The sequence below is a fragment of the Limulus polyphemus genome, unplaced genomic scaffold (assembly GCF_000517525.1).
Source record: "Limulus polyphemus unplaced genomic scaffold, Limulus_polyphemus-2.1.2 Scaffold764, whole genome shotgun sequence".
NCBI lineage: Eukaryota > Metazoa > Arthropoda > Merostomata > Xiphosura > Limulidae > Limulus > Limulus polyphemus.
Window position 1 is genome coordinate 48,469 of NW_013666374.1, and position 16,691 is coordinate 65,159.

The 16,691-nt window shown below is 33.0% G+C and overlaps 1 protein-coding gene across 1 annotated transcript in view; it reads right to left on the bottom strand.

Moving 5' to 3' along the window:
* LOC106460397 (myosin heavy chain, non-muscle-like) overlaps window positions 1-16,691 on the bottom strand; it is a 187,260-nt gene that overhangs the window by 17,514 nt on the left and 153,055 nt on the right. The window contains exons 25-32 of the mRNA XM_022387112.1: window positions 15,026-15,170; window positions 13,462-13,674; window positions 12,855-13,061; window positions 10,688-10,792; window positions 9,888-10,040; window positions 9,412-9,579; window positions 3,168-3,461; window positions 2,353-2,565 (exon numbers count right to left, since the gene is read on the bottom strand). Of these exons, the coding sequence (XP_022242820.1) occupies window positions 2,353-2,565; window positions 3,168-3,461; window positions 9,412-9,579; window positions 9,888-10,040; window positions 10,688-10,792; window positions 12,855-13,061; window positions 13,462-13,674; window positions 15,026-15,170 (1,498 nt within the window). The remainder of the gene's footprint in view (window positions 1-2,352; window positions 2,566-3,167; window positions 3,462-9,411; window positions 9,580-9,887; window positions 10,041-10,687; window positions 10,793-12,854; window positions 13,062-13,461; window positions 13,675-15,025; window positions 15,171-16,691) is intronic.

Consider the following 16,691-nt stretch of genomic DNA (forward strand, 5'->3'; position numbering starts at 1 on the left):
GATTAGTGGGATTGACCATAACATTATAACGCCCCCACAGCTGAAAGGGCGAGCATGTTTGGTGTGAAGGGGATTCGAACCCGCAACCCACAGATTGTGAGTCGAGTGCCCTAGCCACCTGGCCATGCCGGCCCTAAGCCCAAAGAAATGTGATTGCTTCAAATGTTGCTACTGCTACAACGTTTTTCTTTCAATTAATTAGCTTGATGGATTTTCCCCAGCAGCATGGGATTAAATTGAAAACATTAAATGACGTATTATTTTGCAGATTTCATGATGAGCAACTTTACTTACAGTATTTCTTTGAGGCTAATTTAAATCACGAGTAATTCATAAAAATTAATATATTTGAATTAAGTTCAGAGGTTCCTAGAATTATTTACTTAGATATAGCTTTTGAAAATTACAGAAACAATATCTTATTTACTTGTATGAAAATGGAAATACAACTATACAAGTACATTCAAAATTCTCTGGGAAATACTATGAGAATTATTGATTTATTATAATTTAATAAATTTATTTATTTATTTTTATTTATTATTTACGATGGAAATATAAACAATAATTTTAAAACAGTAAATAATTTGTTGGCATAACATTTTCAATTATAGAAAAGTGTTCTATATGTTACATGAAAATTCTGTAAACCTTTTAAAGAACATAATGTTTTAGCTTGCAATCTATTAATACATAATTCTTATCATTAGTCGATGTAATGATCTAAAGCTGACATACGAAGATTCAATGCCATTCAAGATCACCAACAAATTTACTTAATTAGTTAGTATTAAATTACTGAAGTGAAAGAATCTTGATAATTAAAAACTAAAATGTTATGACAAATCTGTATATTTTGTACAAATTCTAATAGTAATTACACACTGACAAAAAATTACATTAGTGTTAACTAAAAACTAATGAACCTACTATATTAGATCCACTCTAATCACCCACAAATATATCCATTTAGTTTGTGCTAGTTAAACACATAAACTTGTCTAATTTATACAACATATACAGAAAGCTAGTGCTAAATACAGAACTGATTAATATGTTCCATTCTTTGCTAGAAGGACAAATGAACATGCTTAGTTTGAACTAGTACAATGGCAGAATTAATATCGTACTACTCATACATATATAAATTTTACTTGTGTTTTTATACATATATAGCTGCTTTATTTGTGTTTTGATACAGATATACCTGTTTTACTTGTGTTTTGATACAGATATACCAGTTTTACTTGTGTTTTTATACAGATATACCAGTTTTACTTGTGTTTTTATACAGATATACCTGTTTTACTTGTGTTTTTATACAGATATAGCTGCTTTATTTGTGCTACTTATATAGATATACCTGTTTTATTTGTGTCAGTTATACATATGTTTTATTTAAGCTAGTTATAGACACCCATTTAATTTGTGCTAGATATATAGATATATGTTCTTGATTTGAGTAGTTATACAGATACACTATATCTATATATCAAGCACAAATTAAACAATTGTTCTTGATTTGAGTAGTTATACAGATACACTTGTTTAATTTGTGCTAGTTATATAGATATATGTTCTTGATTTGAGTAGTTATACAGATACACTTGTTTAATTTGTGCTAGTTATATACATATATGTTCTTGATTTGAGTAGTTATACAGATACACTTGTTTAATTTGTGCTAGTTATATAGATATACCTATTTGATTTGAGCACTATTACACAGACATACCTGTTTGATTTGTGCTTGGTATATAGATATACCTCCTTGATTTGTGGTCTTTAGGCAAACAAATCAATACTACAAGTGAAACTAAAATATTAATTAGGAAAATGAGGAAAAAATGTTTTTTTTATTCATGTTAATTAGAATGTTGACATGTTTGTTTAGTGCTAGATACAACCCTTCTGTTAAGTGTTGGCAATACTTTTAAAAACTTGATTATTTGGTGTATATACAGAAACAGGTTTGATCAATCTTAACTATGATACAAAATCTTGTTTTTCTAACACTATAAATGTGTTTGATCAGTTTTAACTATTATATTGGTAAACCTGTTTTTATATTAATAAATAAATACATACAAACCTGTTTAATTAGTTTTAACTATTATACTAGTAAACCTGTTTGTATGGTAATAAAAAAACACACAAAAACCCATTAAATTGCTTTTAATTATTAAAGTGGTAAACCTGTAAACTAAATACATACAAATCTGTTTAATCAGCTTTAACTATTATATTGGTAGACCTGTTTGTATAGTAATACGTACACAAATACAAACCTCTTTGATTAGTTTTATCTATTGTTGAACCTGTTTATATACCAATAATTAAACTCATACAAACCTGTTTTATTAGTGCTTTTCTCTTCTCCTCAGCTTGCTCATCTTTGGCTTGAAGATCTCGTTCAAACTGTGATTTCATAGCTTGCATGTTTACCTCAAGCCTCAATTTTGCATCTTCTGTGAGCTGAAGCTCATCCTCAAGTTCTTCAATCTGTGTTTTCTGTTCAGCCAGTTGACTTTCCAATACACGCTTTGCCTTCTCCAGTTCATGAACCTTTTAATAATTATATTATGCAACAGATGATCCAAATTACTTATCCTAAGTTATCTATATTTTCAAATTTATATTACAATAATACGAAAGAAAAATCCAAAAATAAAGAAAACTAAAAACTTGTATGTTTATTCAATGTTGCTGTAATATAGAGCTATCAATGAAAATCAACAAGCTGACTCTACACAAAATATCACACTAACATGAACCACAATTATATCTTACTAATGTGGATACTTAATGGAAATGAATAAGCATCTAAAACATGAATATTCATCCTTTTTAATAAGATCTTTTATCAATGAAAAATATATCTGTAGACAGTGATTTGAATGCTTGAAACAACCTGTATTATTAATTTTCCATATGGATCTTATGACCACAAAAACACTCGCACTGGCAAAAGTTGATTGGCTTTAACACTGTGAGTTGCATCTTTTTTTTTTAAATAAGTACTTTTAAGTTTTAGAAACTACTTTAATAGAAATTAAATCACATAACAGTTTTTTTATATACATACTAACTGATAAAAAAGAACATCATGTTAACATTCAATAAACAAAATAACAATATAATTCATAAAAGACTAAAATACAACTTACATTTTTGTCAGCAGTACCTTGGCTGTTCATTAAGTCATCCAGTTCTGACTGCAGCTGCTTACGAAGACGTTCTTGTTCTTCTAGTAGATCTTGCTTCACATCCACATCACGAGTTAGAGATAAAATCTTTGTCTCCTTCTCTCTAACTTCTCGCTCAGCATTGTCTCTCTCCTGAGAAATTCTCTCAGAAACTGCTTTCTCTTCAGCTAACATTTGGTCAAACTTTCTCTGTTTTTTCTCCAACTCTGATATTTTAGTTCTCTGGCTGTCTAGCTCCACATTTAAGTCCTCAACCTATAAAAAAATGATTAAATTACTTCCTATTTAATTTTATACTACAGTTAAGAAACTAAAATATCAAAATACTCTAACTACTGACAAAATCCTATTTCATCTAAATTTTCACATTATATTTTCACCTCCACTTCATTATTTTCTATGTGCAGACAAACAATCTAATTCACATTTCATTTCACATTTTAGTATTCTGGTTCTCAATCTTCTCACTGCTAATTCATATTTACAAAAAATCATTAACATATTATCCACTGATCTCATTAATTGCTGGTTTTTTACCTGTACTTTATTATTCTCCATATGTAAACAGATAATTAATTTATTTATAATTAATCAAACTATTACATTTCAGCTTTATTAGTGATAAAAATCTTCCTCTGTATGTATAGATATGACTAATGTAATTATAGATAGACTGCCAGGGTTTCATCTGTGCCCATCTAAGCATTGGTCTAATTTTTTCTCACTTGATCCAGTCTTTTATACCCCACTCAGTTGCCCTTGGTGATATTTGTCTCGCGATACTCTCCACCTATGTCAATGCACCCTCTATCCTGGCACTGTATATAAGCACCTCATTCATATAATTTTATCACTTTTTCAAGACTGACTCAATTCCAGTCTCTAACACCAGCTCTTATTGGGGAGGAAGGGCGGGAGAGTGTCTGTGGAGGTAAGTATTATTGGAAATATATTTTCAATTTAGGAAAATATTAACTTCGAAAATATACTTACCTCTGCTGCCACGTATAGCTAGAATCCCACATTAAGAAGGTGGAGAGGCTGATGAGGACAGTATATATATACAGAAAGTGTCTGCATAGATCAAGGGTGTACCAAGATAAGAGTGGTACCCAAGTAGGGGAACCACACTACATCCAGAACAAGTATACTCTTCACTCTGAACTTAGTTCCTGTATCATCACTATAGGCCAGCACCAACCAAGTTCCACAACTCGGGGTTGGAATTAAGGGGTCTTGGTCCCTATATCTCTCATTGGTGGCTAGGGCAATTGGACTTCAATGTTATATATAGATACAGTTTTGATTGGAATCCAACCTGTAGTCATAGAGTGATGAGTTACAAACCACCGGAATCAGTATGAGAAAGTAAGCAACACCGAAGCAGACAAACTTCTCCACCTGAAAAAGCCTGAAAGGCAACACCCCAAGCTTGGAATGACGGGATCATGTATGCTTTACTCTACCGAAGGAACAAAACTCATCAGGTGTAGAATTATGAACATTCATTCTCACTCCCCAATCAAGTGGGCAAGGAGCCTTCCACTCATCTCCAGAATTATGTAGAAGACATGGAACACCATGCTCAATCAAGGTCACAGGATGGGACCACTTTGCATTAGGAATTACGAGGAGGTAGTGCATCTCCTTCCAATATTGATCAAGAGAAGGGCCATGTACACCCCAACCAGATAGCCAAGCATTAAATCTGAACTGGTATTATGAGTAGGCTCCTGCATAGGCTGGTGCTGCTCCTACTAACATATGGAAAAAAAACATCCATGGACAAGAGTAGGAGGGCCCCCAACTTAACCCTCTTTTCCAAGATGCAGAGGAAATCACTTGAACGCTTTGGTGGAAAAGCCCCTGTCCACCACCCCAGTGACTGGAACTGGGTGTAGACCATGAGGTAAGGACTTCCTAGCTCCACTAGTAGAAGCTAGGGGGTAATGTGAGTTGAGGAGTCCTGAGGAACAGCACAATAGGTGAACCATGTTCCCTAAATTTTTAAAAGCAAATTGACCTTGATCTATTCAATCCAATGATTGGCAGGGATGGACAGGATCCCCTTTAGCTTTACTCATGATAGTAATGAGTGGAGGTCCAGCATAAAATAGTAATACCATCTAGTGAGCTCCTAGATGGTCTTATGGAACACCTCATTTCTACAGAGCCTGTTGTAACTGGTAGTAAGTATAGTTAAATTGATTGCTAGTGTGGAACTGGATGGATAAAAGCACACCTGTCTGAACAACACTTGCCACAAAGCAGGATCCAGTGAAAAAAAAAAGGTAAGGGACCCTGGAAAGTAAAGAGACAAGAGGAGGAGAGAAAAATACTCTCCCTCTCCTTATAATCTAGCAGATGTGGTCAAAACAGCCACATTGGGAGAAATTCACATACCAGCCTACACGATATCCTCCAGCAGACAATTCAATTGGGCAGCTGAAGACATAGAAATGTGAAAAATCTGATGGGATGTGACTCGCAAAAGTTTCCTTGCCTGTAAAGAAAGTAAAGAATAAGCAATATGAATCAATTTCCAAAGCCACTTCGTCAAAGTAATCGGGAAACTGAAGGATCCCAATGAATAAAGAGTCAATTTATAGCACCTCGAAAGGAGTTAGTGTGAGCCACATAACACCTCAGGGCTCTGACAGGACATAACAAACAATCTGGGTCTGATCGGTCATAGAGGTGATAAATAGCTGGCAAATGAATTGGTGAGAAGGATTTATCCCCTTCCCTGTCTGCCAGAGTCTTAGGTAGAAAAGATCTATCAGGGTATAGCAGAACATAAGTAGAGTGATAAAGAGTCCTGTGCACATGTAGTGCAAACAACTATGACATTCACATGCCAGCAGGAACAAAAAATACACTTTAAGAGAAAAGTGATACATGGTACATGAGGCCAAAGGCTTGAATGCATGTCATGACAAAGCATGTAATACCACCTTAATATCCCAGGTAGGTAATGGAAAAGGCCATTTGGGACAAAGGACTATAAATGATTTGAGAAGGCTGGATAGCACTGGGAATTCAAATACTTTCTGATTTTTAGAATATCAAAAAGTAGTTGATAAAGCTGCCTTATATAAAGCAACAGTAGATGAAGCTAGACCTTTGTCAAAAAGCCAGGTCAAAAAACGAGATATGGTGGGCACATTTGGGTGAAGTGGGTTCAATTTCCTCGCGAGACATCACTAGCAAAAAGTGTGCCAATTCCATTGATAAATGGCCATTGTAGGTCTGAGGACAGATAGAGACAAATACAAGGCAACTTTGGAAGTTCAATCCCGATGCTGTTCAAAGAACCACATAACTTCTATACATGAAGTTTGAGCTGGGGAATGTCTAGGTGCAGAATGTTGGATTGTGGTTGCATCAACAGAGATGGCCAAAGAGGAAGTGGCAGAAGTGGACACTTTTGAAGATACTGTATAAGAAGAAACCATGGTTGGGCCAGCCAAGCTAGGGCTACCAACACTACTTGATAAGTAGTGGATCGGATCATAACAAGAACTCTGGGTAACAGACAAATTGGGGGAAAGGCATAGAAGTGCAATCCTGTCCAATCTTGACAGAATGCATCTATCACCAAAGCCAGAAGACGAGGCACCAGGGACTAAAATGCCTGTAGTTGAGAATTCCATTGAGTGGCAAATGCATCAGTTATTAGAGTCCTGAACTGAGAGCAAATCTACCAGAAAGCCTTGAGATGGAGCATCCATTCGGTCAAGAGAATTCAGTTGGGCTGAGACAAGTGATCTGCTATTAAATTCATCCCCTCTGGAACATGGCAAACCAGGAGGCTGATATGATGGGAGTGAGCCCAGTAGAGAATATCCAAAGTTCGAAAACAAAGGTACAGAGAACATGTGCTCCCTTGATGGGAAATGTAAGAGACCACTGTGGAATTGTCAAAATGACTCATGATGATTTCCCCCTTCAATAGATCGAGATTTTGAACCATTGCTCGCTGAACAGCAAGAAGTTTTAAAATATTGGTTTGGAAGGTAGGTTCGTCTTCCATCCATAAACTCTGGAATTCCTGACTGTCGATATATGCACTCCATCTTTAAAGTGAGCCATCTGTGAAGAAATGAATCTCGAGACGAGGGGGCTGTATAGGAACACTGTTGGTAGTGTTTGTCTGATCCAACCACTACTCAAGATCTAAGATGTTTCTCCTGATTAAGGTGACTGGATGATGCCCCCCTTGACCAAAAACTCTCTGATAGCCTTGGAACAAAGATCTATACTCCGTGGATTTGTTGGGGATGGAAATACTACTGACTGGGAGGATAACAGAGGTGGAGAAGTGAGCCAAATGACCAACCCTGACACCAGAACCTGAAGTACCCATAGATCAGTGGTGAAGGAATTACAAGTGTCTAGAAAATGTTGTAACCTCACTCCCCCAGACCTCACCTGCACAGGGTAGTCACCAACACCATTCTTGACGGTTTGCCTGAGCAGAGGAGCCTCAAAGTTAAGAATGGAATATATTTTGAGTACCAATAAATTGAGAAGCAGAAGCCAAGGGTTGGGACACATTACGAGCATTCATACCATGACTTCCAGCAGAAGCCAAAGAAAGTCTAGAAGCTAATGACGACAAAAAACAATGCAAAGGGCAACATCAATTCATGATTCCAATGCCTCTGGGAAAAGGAGCCTCACGTAACTCACAGAGGGCTTCAGCAGGTATACAACAACACTTCAACAACATATAAGCCAGAAAACCAAGGAAAGAGCAGAAGCTGACAATCTTACCAAGGCAGAAGTCAGAAAGGGATCCATTTCGTCCTCAAATTGATGTGGGGAATGCTTATAGGCTTCTGACAAAACTTGGAGAAAAGATAAATATCTCAGAACAGTAGTAAAGGTTAAACAAATTCGAGAAAATTGTAATCTGTTCAAAGTGATCACAGGGTCAAGTCTAGAACCCCACATATCAGAAAGGAGATCAATTCTTTGGGAATCTAAACATACATCCTCCTGGCAGTGGTAAGCCAAAGCATGCTGTTCAGACAAGCATGGGGGACAAGGCATAGCTATCCTGTCACGTAATTGAGCAGTAAATCTCCCAGCATGAACAGCATCATCAGGTGAAGGAGGAAAACTAAGTAGTCACCCTCAGATCTTTCAGCCATCAAGGAAGGAGTAATTCAAAGGCAACTGAAGAAAGCCCCAAAACCTAAAACCTCATAAACCTGACTGACTAGCTGAAGAAATGGAGCAAAAGGTGGCTGATCCAAATTGGCCTTGTGAGAAGCCAATCCAGTAAACAAAGGTACCAGAAAAAGAGAATCCAAATTCTCTCCAGACTGTCCTGGATCATTGGCAAAAGCAGCCTCAGAGCAATTTGTTTTTAATAATAATTATTAAAGATAAATTATACAGAAAGCCACTAGGCGACACGAAAATTTCCACTAAGGACGTTAACTATTGCAGCACTTTTGCTGACAAAAAATGATAACATTATCTGAATGGGTACTTATATACAACACTAGGATAGTGGGTGCATTGACGTAAATGGAGAGTATCACGAGACAAATATCACCAAGGGCAATTGTGTGGAGTATAAAAGACTGGAGCAAGTGAGAAATAATCAGACTAATGCTTAGATGGGCAAAGTTGAAACCATGGCAGTCGAGTAATAGCTATAAGTGTCAGCGGAGGTAAGTATGTTTTGGAATAATGAATTTAGTTCATTATTCATGTACAGCTTTATTCTACTATTTTGTCAAAATCTAGAGCAATACCCTCCTTAGCAAACAAAAAATTAGTCTGCTGGTTTTCCAAATCTATAGCAATATCCTTGTTAAAAGACAAAAAAATTAGTATCCTCCTTATACAGATAAAAAATGAGTCTAATGGCTCCAAACTCTATTGTAACATCCTCCAAAAACGTGTTTTGTCTAATTCATATTCTAGGTATTTATAATTGCTAATTTTACTCCCTTCATATTTATATTCTCTATATGCATAGAAAGAATTGCAAAAATAAATATTCATTTTGTTGCAAAAATAATGCACAAACCATATTACAATAAGCTAATATTTAGTGAAAAATATATTGAAATACAATAGAAATTCTAATTAAAAATATAAAGGCTAATATTTAAAAAAAATTATGGGTTTGCAGAATAATCTTAAAATGCTCAGAAATTTAGATAGTATAAAACAGGTTTTAGGTTACCTCAGACTGAAGCTTCTTTTTAGACTTTTCCAGTTTATCATTTATGGACTGTAGTTCCTCTATCTGCCTCTGGAGAGCCTCTAAGTCTTTACCCATTTTCTTTTTTTGTTCTTCTAATGTGGTGGAAAGTTCATCTGCTTGATCTGCTTTCTTTTTCAAATCTTGCATCTAATCATACAATTAAAATTTTTCCAAAGGAAATACTCATGAACAGATTCAGATATCCTTGGAAGTTTTGTTATTAAAGCTTTTACTCAGAACCAAATGAAAGCAAAAAAACTGAAACTTCCTATCAATCTTAGTTATTGCAATTTTATAAATTTTCTCTATTAATATGAACTTTAATACATGTTATTGTTTTCTATGATTATTCAGATCAAATTTTAAAACTATGAGAACAGTTTATTTCTCTTTACCAGACAATTGATAATTAAATCCAAAAATTTGACAGAACAAAAGAAAACCAACTGATTAACCTGTTGACTTAATGTAGAAATCTGTTTTACTAAATTCTTCTTCGCCTCCTCTTCCTCTTCCAGTTGTTCTTGAAGAGTATCTCTATCACTCTCTAATTGTCTAAGCTTAGAACTAAGGGCTAACTTCTGCCTTGTCTCTTCTTGTAACAGATCCTACAAAACAACATTTTAAAATGTTATGTAGTACTCAACATATTTTGTGTTATTCTTTATTAGAAAATCGTTTAAAAACAAATGCAACTGTTACATACTAATGCATTGAACTTATAAATTTTGTGTGAGTTTTTGTCATAAAAATATTGAAACAGTACTTTAATTGTAATTCATTGTTAGGTATAACCTTATAGGTTAAAGTTATTATACTGTATGTTATCAGAGTATGTTTTCAAAGAAATACTGACAAATTATTATGAAATTCATACAATTGTTTGAACTGTTTATTAAAAAAGATAAAACATAACTGAATGAAAAATTCTATTTGTTGAATTTTGTATAAAGCTACTCAAGGGCTATCTGTGTTAGCCATTCCTAATTTTGAAGCAAAAGACTAGAGGGAAGACAGTTAATCAACACCATGCACTGTCAACAAAGAATGCACTGGTGACTGAAAGGGGTGAACATGTTCAGTGATAAGATTTGAACCTGCGACCTACAGATTGTGAGTTCAGTTTCCTTAACCACCAGGCCATGTTAAGATATGAATGAAAAACTATATTTCGTACGTCCATTTAAATTATTTATTAGTAATATTTAGAGAATGAAAAGTACAAAAAACTAAAAACTTAATCAATTATGCTTACCTGAGCTTCATTAAGCTGCATCTCAAGATTACTTGTACTTTTTGCTGCTTGAGTAGCTCTACTGTCCATTTCTTCCAGCTGGGAGGTCACTGTTTCTACTTCGGCCTGAAGTACAGGTAAAACTGTTAATCTGTACCCCATGGTTTCAATCCCAACCAATACTTATCACACTTTGTTCAAAATGGACCCAAATTTATCTGTTCTGTGTTTACTTACAATAAATGCAAGGTTATCATAATTTAGATTATAAGTATAATTCTGATGGGAATAACCTTAGAATTTTGGATTGTATATACAGAAATATTGAATGTAAAACAAAGAGGTTATCATCTCATTGTATAGGTCACTAGCTGTGCCTCATCTGGAGCAGTATACTCAGTATTGGGCTCCTTTTTTTTTAAGCAGGTCATTAAATTGTCAGAAATGATTCAAAAGAGGGCAACTAGAATGAAAATTGTCATACAAAGACAGTATAAGCTTTCTGTAATTTTTTTTCTCATGAAAGGTTAAGAGGGGATTAAGGTGTTAAAAATTATTAAGAGAATTGCCATTATAGATGCGTCATCTTTTTCTGCATTTAATGGTGAGACTGGTAAAACAAAGGGATAAAGATATAAGTTTTTTCAGGGTAAAAGCCATCTTCAGCTTAGCCAGTTTTTCTTCTCTAACAGGATGGTTGGCTTTTGGAATTGGTTGCCTTCAGATGTGATAGATGCAGTAAATTTATAGGAATCTAAAGGAAGGGTTCACAAATATTTAAATGATCAGGGCTGGATATAATTTAATGTTTTTAAGTGGATGGGACAGCCTTGATGATGAACAGGACCTTTGTTGTTCTTAAATGCTATGTTAATCAACCTAATTAATATTTACTCTGTTTTAATCAAATGCAATCAATGCTGATTTTGTTCCATTCAAAATAAACAAACCTAATCAATGTCTATCCTATTTTACGCAAACCAGACAATGTCTATTCTGTTTCAAGTCCAGTAAATAGCAAGCAGGCTGCATTCAAGATAACTCAATACCTATCCTATTTTAGTGAAATACAATTATTTAATTGAAGGTCCATAAAAATATATCCTGCATAATGCAAATCTAACTGAACCTGTATTTATAATTTGTTATATAACAAATACTGAATACATGTCCTATTTCATTCAACCCAATCATAATTACACTTAACTGTTTCATATAAACTCATTATTTTGCTTCAGTAATACCTAATGATATTTCACACTTTGTCATCCAAATCATACAAGTATATACCATGTTCCAAGCTCAGCTATTATCTTTCATGCCAATTTTAATCAATGAATAATTTGCCTGCTTCACTGAAATCTACCATGTCACTACATTCATTCTGAATGATTCAAGTTCAATTCATATTTTATGGGATATTAAACAATCTAATCAAACTTTATTTTGGTATATTTTAGTAACTTTTTATTATTAAGAAGTTTTCAAAACAAATCTTTTTTGCATATTTATCATGATCTTTTCCATCAGTTGTTGTTGTTGTTTTGAAGTTAAGCACAAAGCTACACAATGGGCTATCTGTGCTCTGCCCACCATGGGTATCGAAACCCGGTTTCTAGCGTTGTAAGTCTGCAGACATACTGCTGTGGCACTGGGGGGCATTTTTCCATCGGAATATACATTATAAATCAAATAATTTACAACAATGATACTGATTCTTTGAACAAGGAAATGTATTCCATTATTATGCAAAGAAGAGGTATGCTTTAATATGTGTGAATCTACAAAAACTCCCAATTATGTAAAAGCTACATATCAAGATTTACTTTAAAACTGGTAAAAAAATTTGGCTTATTTTAAATCTATAGAAGAACATTATAAAAAGTATTAACGTTAAAAATTATTTGTAGCTTAATTAATTTATTTAATATTTTTATCTTTTATAGAATAACAGTGTATGTCTGTTTGTTGTTTTTTAATCTATATTTATGCACATTTTAACAAAGTTTCCACATCCTAATTTAACAAACATAAAATACTTTAATATCTAAAAATTATACCCATTATTCATATAAGACAAAAATGAACTATATTAGAAAATAGTAAAATTATTTATTTACTTGATTCACCACATGCTAACAAAATTTCTAAATACCAACAGCACTGTTTGTAGTGAAATGGTACTAACTTGTAACTTTAGTACACGTTCAGTGGTTTCGGCTTTCTCTCTCTCCAGATCCGCTAGCCTCATTCCCATCTCTTGTACCTGACCTTCAAACTGTTTCTTCTTACGTTCAATTTCTTGTCGAGCTGCTGTGACAGTTCTGAGTTCAGCAGCTATGTCATTATTCTCTGTTTGTAAGTTGGTGGCCATTTTGTCTAATGAAGACTTTGCCTGTAAAATATAACAGGAACTTTAGTGAGGAAATGTTATTAACATTAAAAAAAAACCTATAAAACAGAGTAACTGCACAAGAGTTTACTTTGTTCACTCTCACAAAAAAACTTAAAACTTCTCAATAAAAAATATTCACATTAGAAAATTAATTTCTAATTCTATAGTAAATAAAACTATAAAATAGTTAACTTATATGTTCCAATTCCTTGAAGACAAAGAAAAAAAAAAGTGAAGTTAATAAATAAAAACCCCAAATAAAATATAATTTATGTGAAAAGAACTGAATAAACACAAACAAAATATTTATTTACAAATTACAAAAATAAGATTTCAAAACTTCATCTATGTGAAAACAAAAACAAAAAGGTACCATTTCTCATATTAAATCAATAAATACCTTTTTAAGTGCTTCCAACTGGTCATTAAGTTCCTCTATGACATGATTGTGCTTCTGTCGAATATCACTTAGCTGGATTTCATGAGCAGAAGATTCATCCTCAAGAGTTTTTTTCAATGTGGCCAACTCTTGTTCACGTTTTGTTCTGAGATCTTGCTGAGCAGCAGTTGTGTCCAACGAGTCTAGCAGCTCATTCTTCAAAGCTTCCAGTTCCTAATGAAACATGTTTATCTGAAAAATCTTCATTTAAACGTTTATTAAATATTGTAATTCTTTATTTTTCTGTCATTAGTATGCCTTATGAAACTTGGGTGGACACAATAACAATCAGTTACATTTTCATAAAATCAATGATAATGATGAAACTAATGATACTAATAAAAACTGATAACTAATCTTGTTGAAAATAAGTAACATCAAGTAGTGCTTATATTTCTGAGCTTGTTAACTAAGAACAGAGCTTCAGCAATTTTTAAATGAATGTAAGAAGTATATGTAAATGGTTTTAAGTACTTATACTTAATCTGGTAATGCTGAACTCAAGTCCAAAGTATTGTAAAAATTATCTTTTGAAGCAATACAAGTCATTTATTTTTTAATGGTTTTAAAATGCTTTCAATATTTACAACTTTTCCAAAAGGGAACACAAACCAACATTTTTTTACAGTATATTTTTTAATGGTTTTAAATGCTTTCAATACTTACAACTTTTCCAAAAGGGAACACAAACCAACATTTTTTTACAGTATATTTTTAATGGTTTTAAAATGCTTTTAATACTTACAACTTTTCCAAAAGGAAACATAAACCAACATTTTTTTTCCAGTATATTTTTTAATGGTTTTAAATGCTTTCAATACTTACAACTTTTCCAAAAGGGAACACAAACCAACATTTTTTTACAGTATATTTTTTAATGGTTTTAAAATGCTTTCAATACTTACAACTTTTCCAAAAGAGAACACAAACCAACATTTTTTACAGTATATTTTTAAATGGTTTTAAAATGCTTTCAATACTTACAACTTTTCCAAAAGGGGACACAAACCAACATTTTTTTATAGTATATGTCTTAATGGTTTTAAAATTCTTTCAATACTTACAACTTTTCCAAAAGGGAACACAAACCAGCATTTTTTACAGTATATTTTTAAATGGTTTTAAAATGCTTTCAATACTTACAACTTTTCCATAAGGGAACACAAACCAACATTTTTTACAGTATATGTTCTGTATTTATAATCTGTAAAACAAGAGTTATCTAAGAATGGTACTGTAAGACAGTTTCCACTTTTTTTTTCCTTTATGAGTCTTGATGAATAATATTTTCTTTTTGCTTTACTTGGTTTATAAATCTTGTTATTTCATATGTTTTTAGTTCGTACAACACAGAACTGTATAACCAGAAGATGTAACAAGAACTTAAACTTCTCAATACTAGATGTTCTTTTCTTTCAACAATATTTTCACTTTTGGAAGAAACTCTTTATAAAATGATATACAAATTAAACAGAAAAGTAATATGGGTTTTCAATGACAGTAAGGATTTTGTTTTGAATCTTACCTCATTCAAGTCTCTTTTCTGCTTTTCAGCTTTCATTCTGGAAATTTTTTCAGATTCTAAATCTTCCTGGACTTCAACCAGCTGGTTTTCAATCTCTCGTAGTGCCTTCTGAGCCTGAGCTTTAGCTGCTGCTTCCTCATCACATCTTTAAAATATAGTTTTATTCCATTCATAATTGTAAATGAGCATGTTTACAAACAGACAATGTTTGTGAAAAATACCAGGTTATTTAAATATTTACTCTACCAAATAATAAGGTAAGGTTATCAAATATAGCAAGACACAAAGCTGAGTAATTTTTAGTAACTTAAAACTGTGGAAGATGTGTTTTTAGGTACTTAATAATATTCCTTAGGTGTAAGGTTAGTTAAATGAAAGTAGATTTAAAAAGGATGTGCTTTGTTGATGAAAATAGGAACTTAATTTTTTATAACTCCTAAATGCTTTGGTTCTTGACCTTACGCAACTATTGTATAGTTTGTACTACAGCACTGCAAAAAAAACCAAAAACTATGGGATGAAATGGCTTGAAACTTGAAATTAACTTTGTAAAGATTTCGAAGCTTCTACAAAACAAAATATCATATATATATGCATGAATTCACAGTGTTCATTATTCTAAAATGTTTCATTGTAAGAAACAATTAAAAATGTTTATTCCATTGTTTTAGATTTCAATTACTGGTGAATATTTCCAGTAAAGTTTTTATTCTATAAAATTCTAAATTTTATATTTGTTTTGATCCAAAAATACCACACAAATTTCCATGTTTATGATCATATGATCACTGTCAAAGAATAAAAATAACTTTTTGAGCATTTCAAAATTATTAGCAAGCTCACTTTTTTTTATTGTTAATCAGAAGTTTTAACTTAATGTTTATAATAATTTTTAAGCTCTTTTTATAATCACATTTCGGTAATTGCCTTTACCCATTCAAACAATCACTTTGGCTGATATGACCTAACAAACAGCAGCCATGTTGGTGAAACAAAATTGATATGGTTCAGCATAAAATGATATAACTAAGCCTAATAATTCTCTCCTTCATGTTGTTCCATGAACAATTTTTTTTCTTATCATACTGTAACATCATAATTCAAGTGAAACACAAAATGATAAAGCAAATTTTTCACAAGCTTTAAAAAATACAGGACTGTAACTGAGATAAAAGTTTTTCACAAACATCTTTTCTTCTAGCAGCACATTAGCACACTAAGCTTTTATCAGTTTGTTCCAATCTCTCCATGAGTCTGTTGAACTGGATGTCATATTGGCTTACAAAAGGAAAGAGCTTTCATTATGTGTTTAGATCACTAACCTGTAGGCCTCCCAGTGGCACAACGGTATGTCTGTGAACTGAAAACACTAGAAACCAGGTTTCGATACCCGTGGTGGTCAGAGCACAGATAGCTCTTTGTGTAATTTTGTGCTTAACTACAAAGAAACTAACCTGTAGCTTCTTGAAGTTTAGATATAGGCAATTACATCACATCATGGCAATCAAGGTTGAGAAATAGTGATAAAATCAATAAAATTACACTCGCATTGAAGTTAAAAGGTTCAAATTGTTACATGTTTGCTAAAAACTATTTCAACTTTCTGACTAGAAGAAATTCAGGAAATGCACAAACACTAATGTTTCCAGTCAGAGAGCACTGTAAG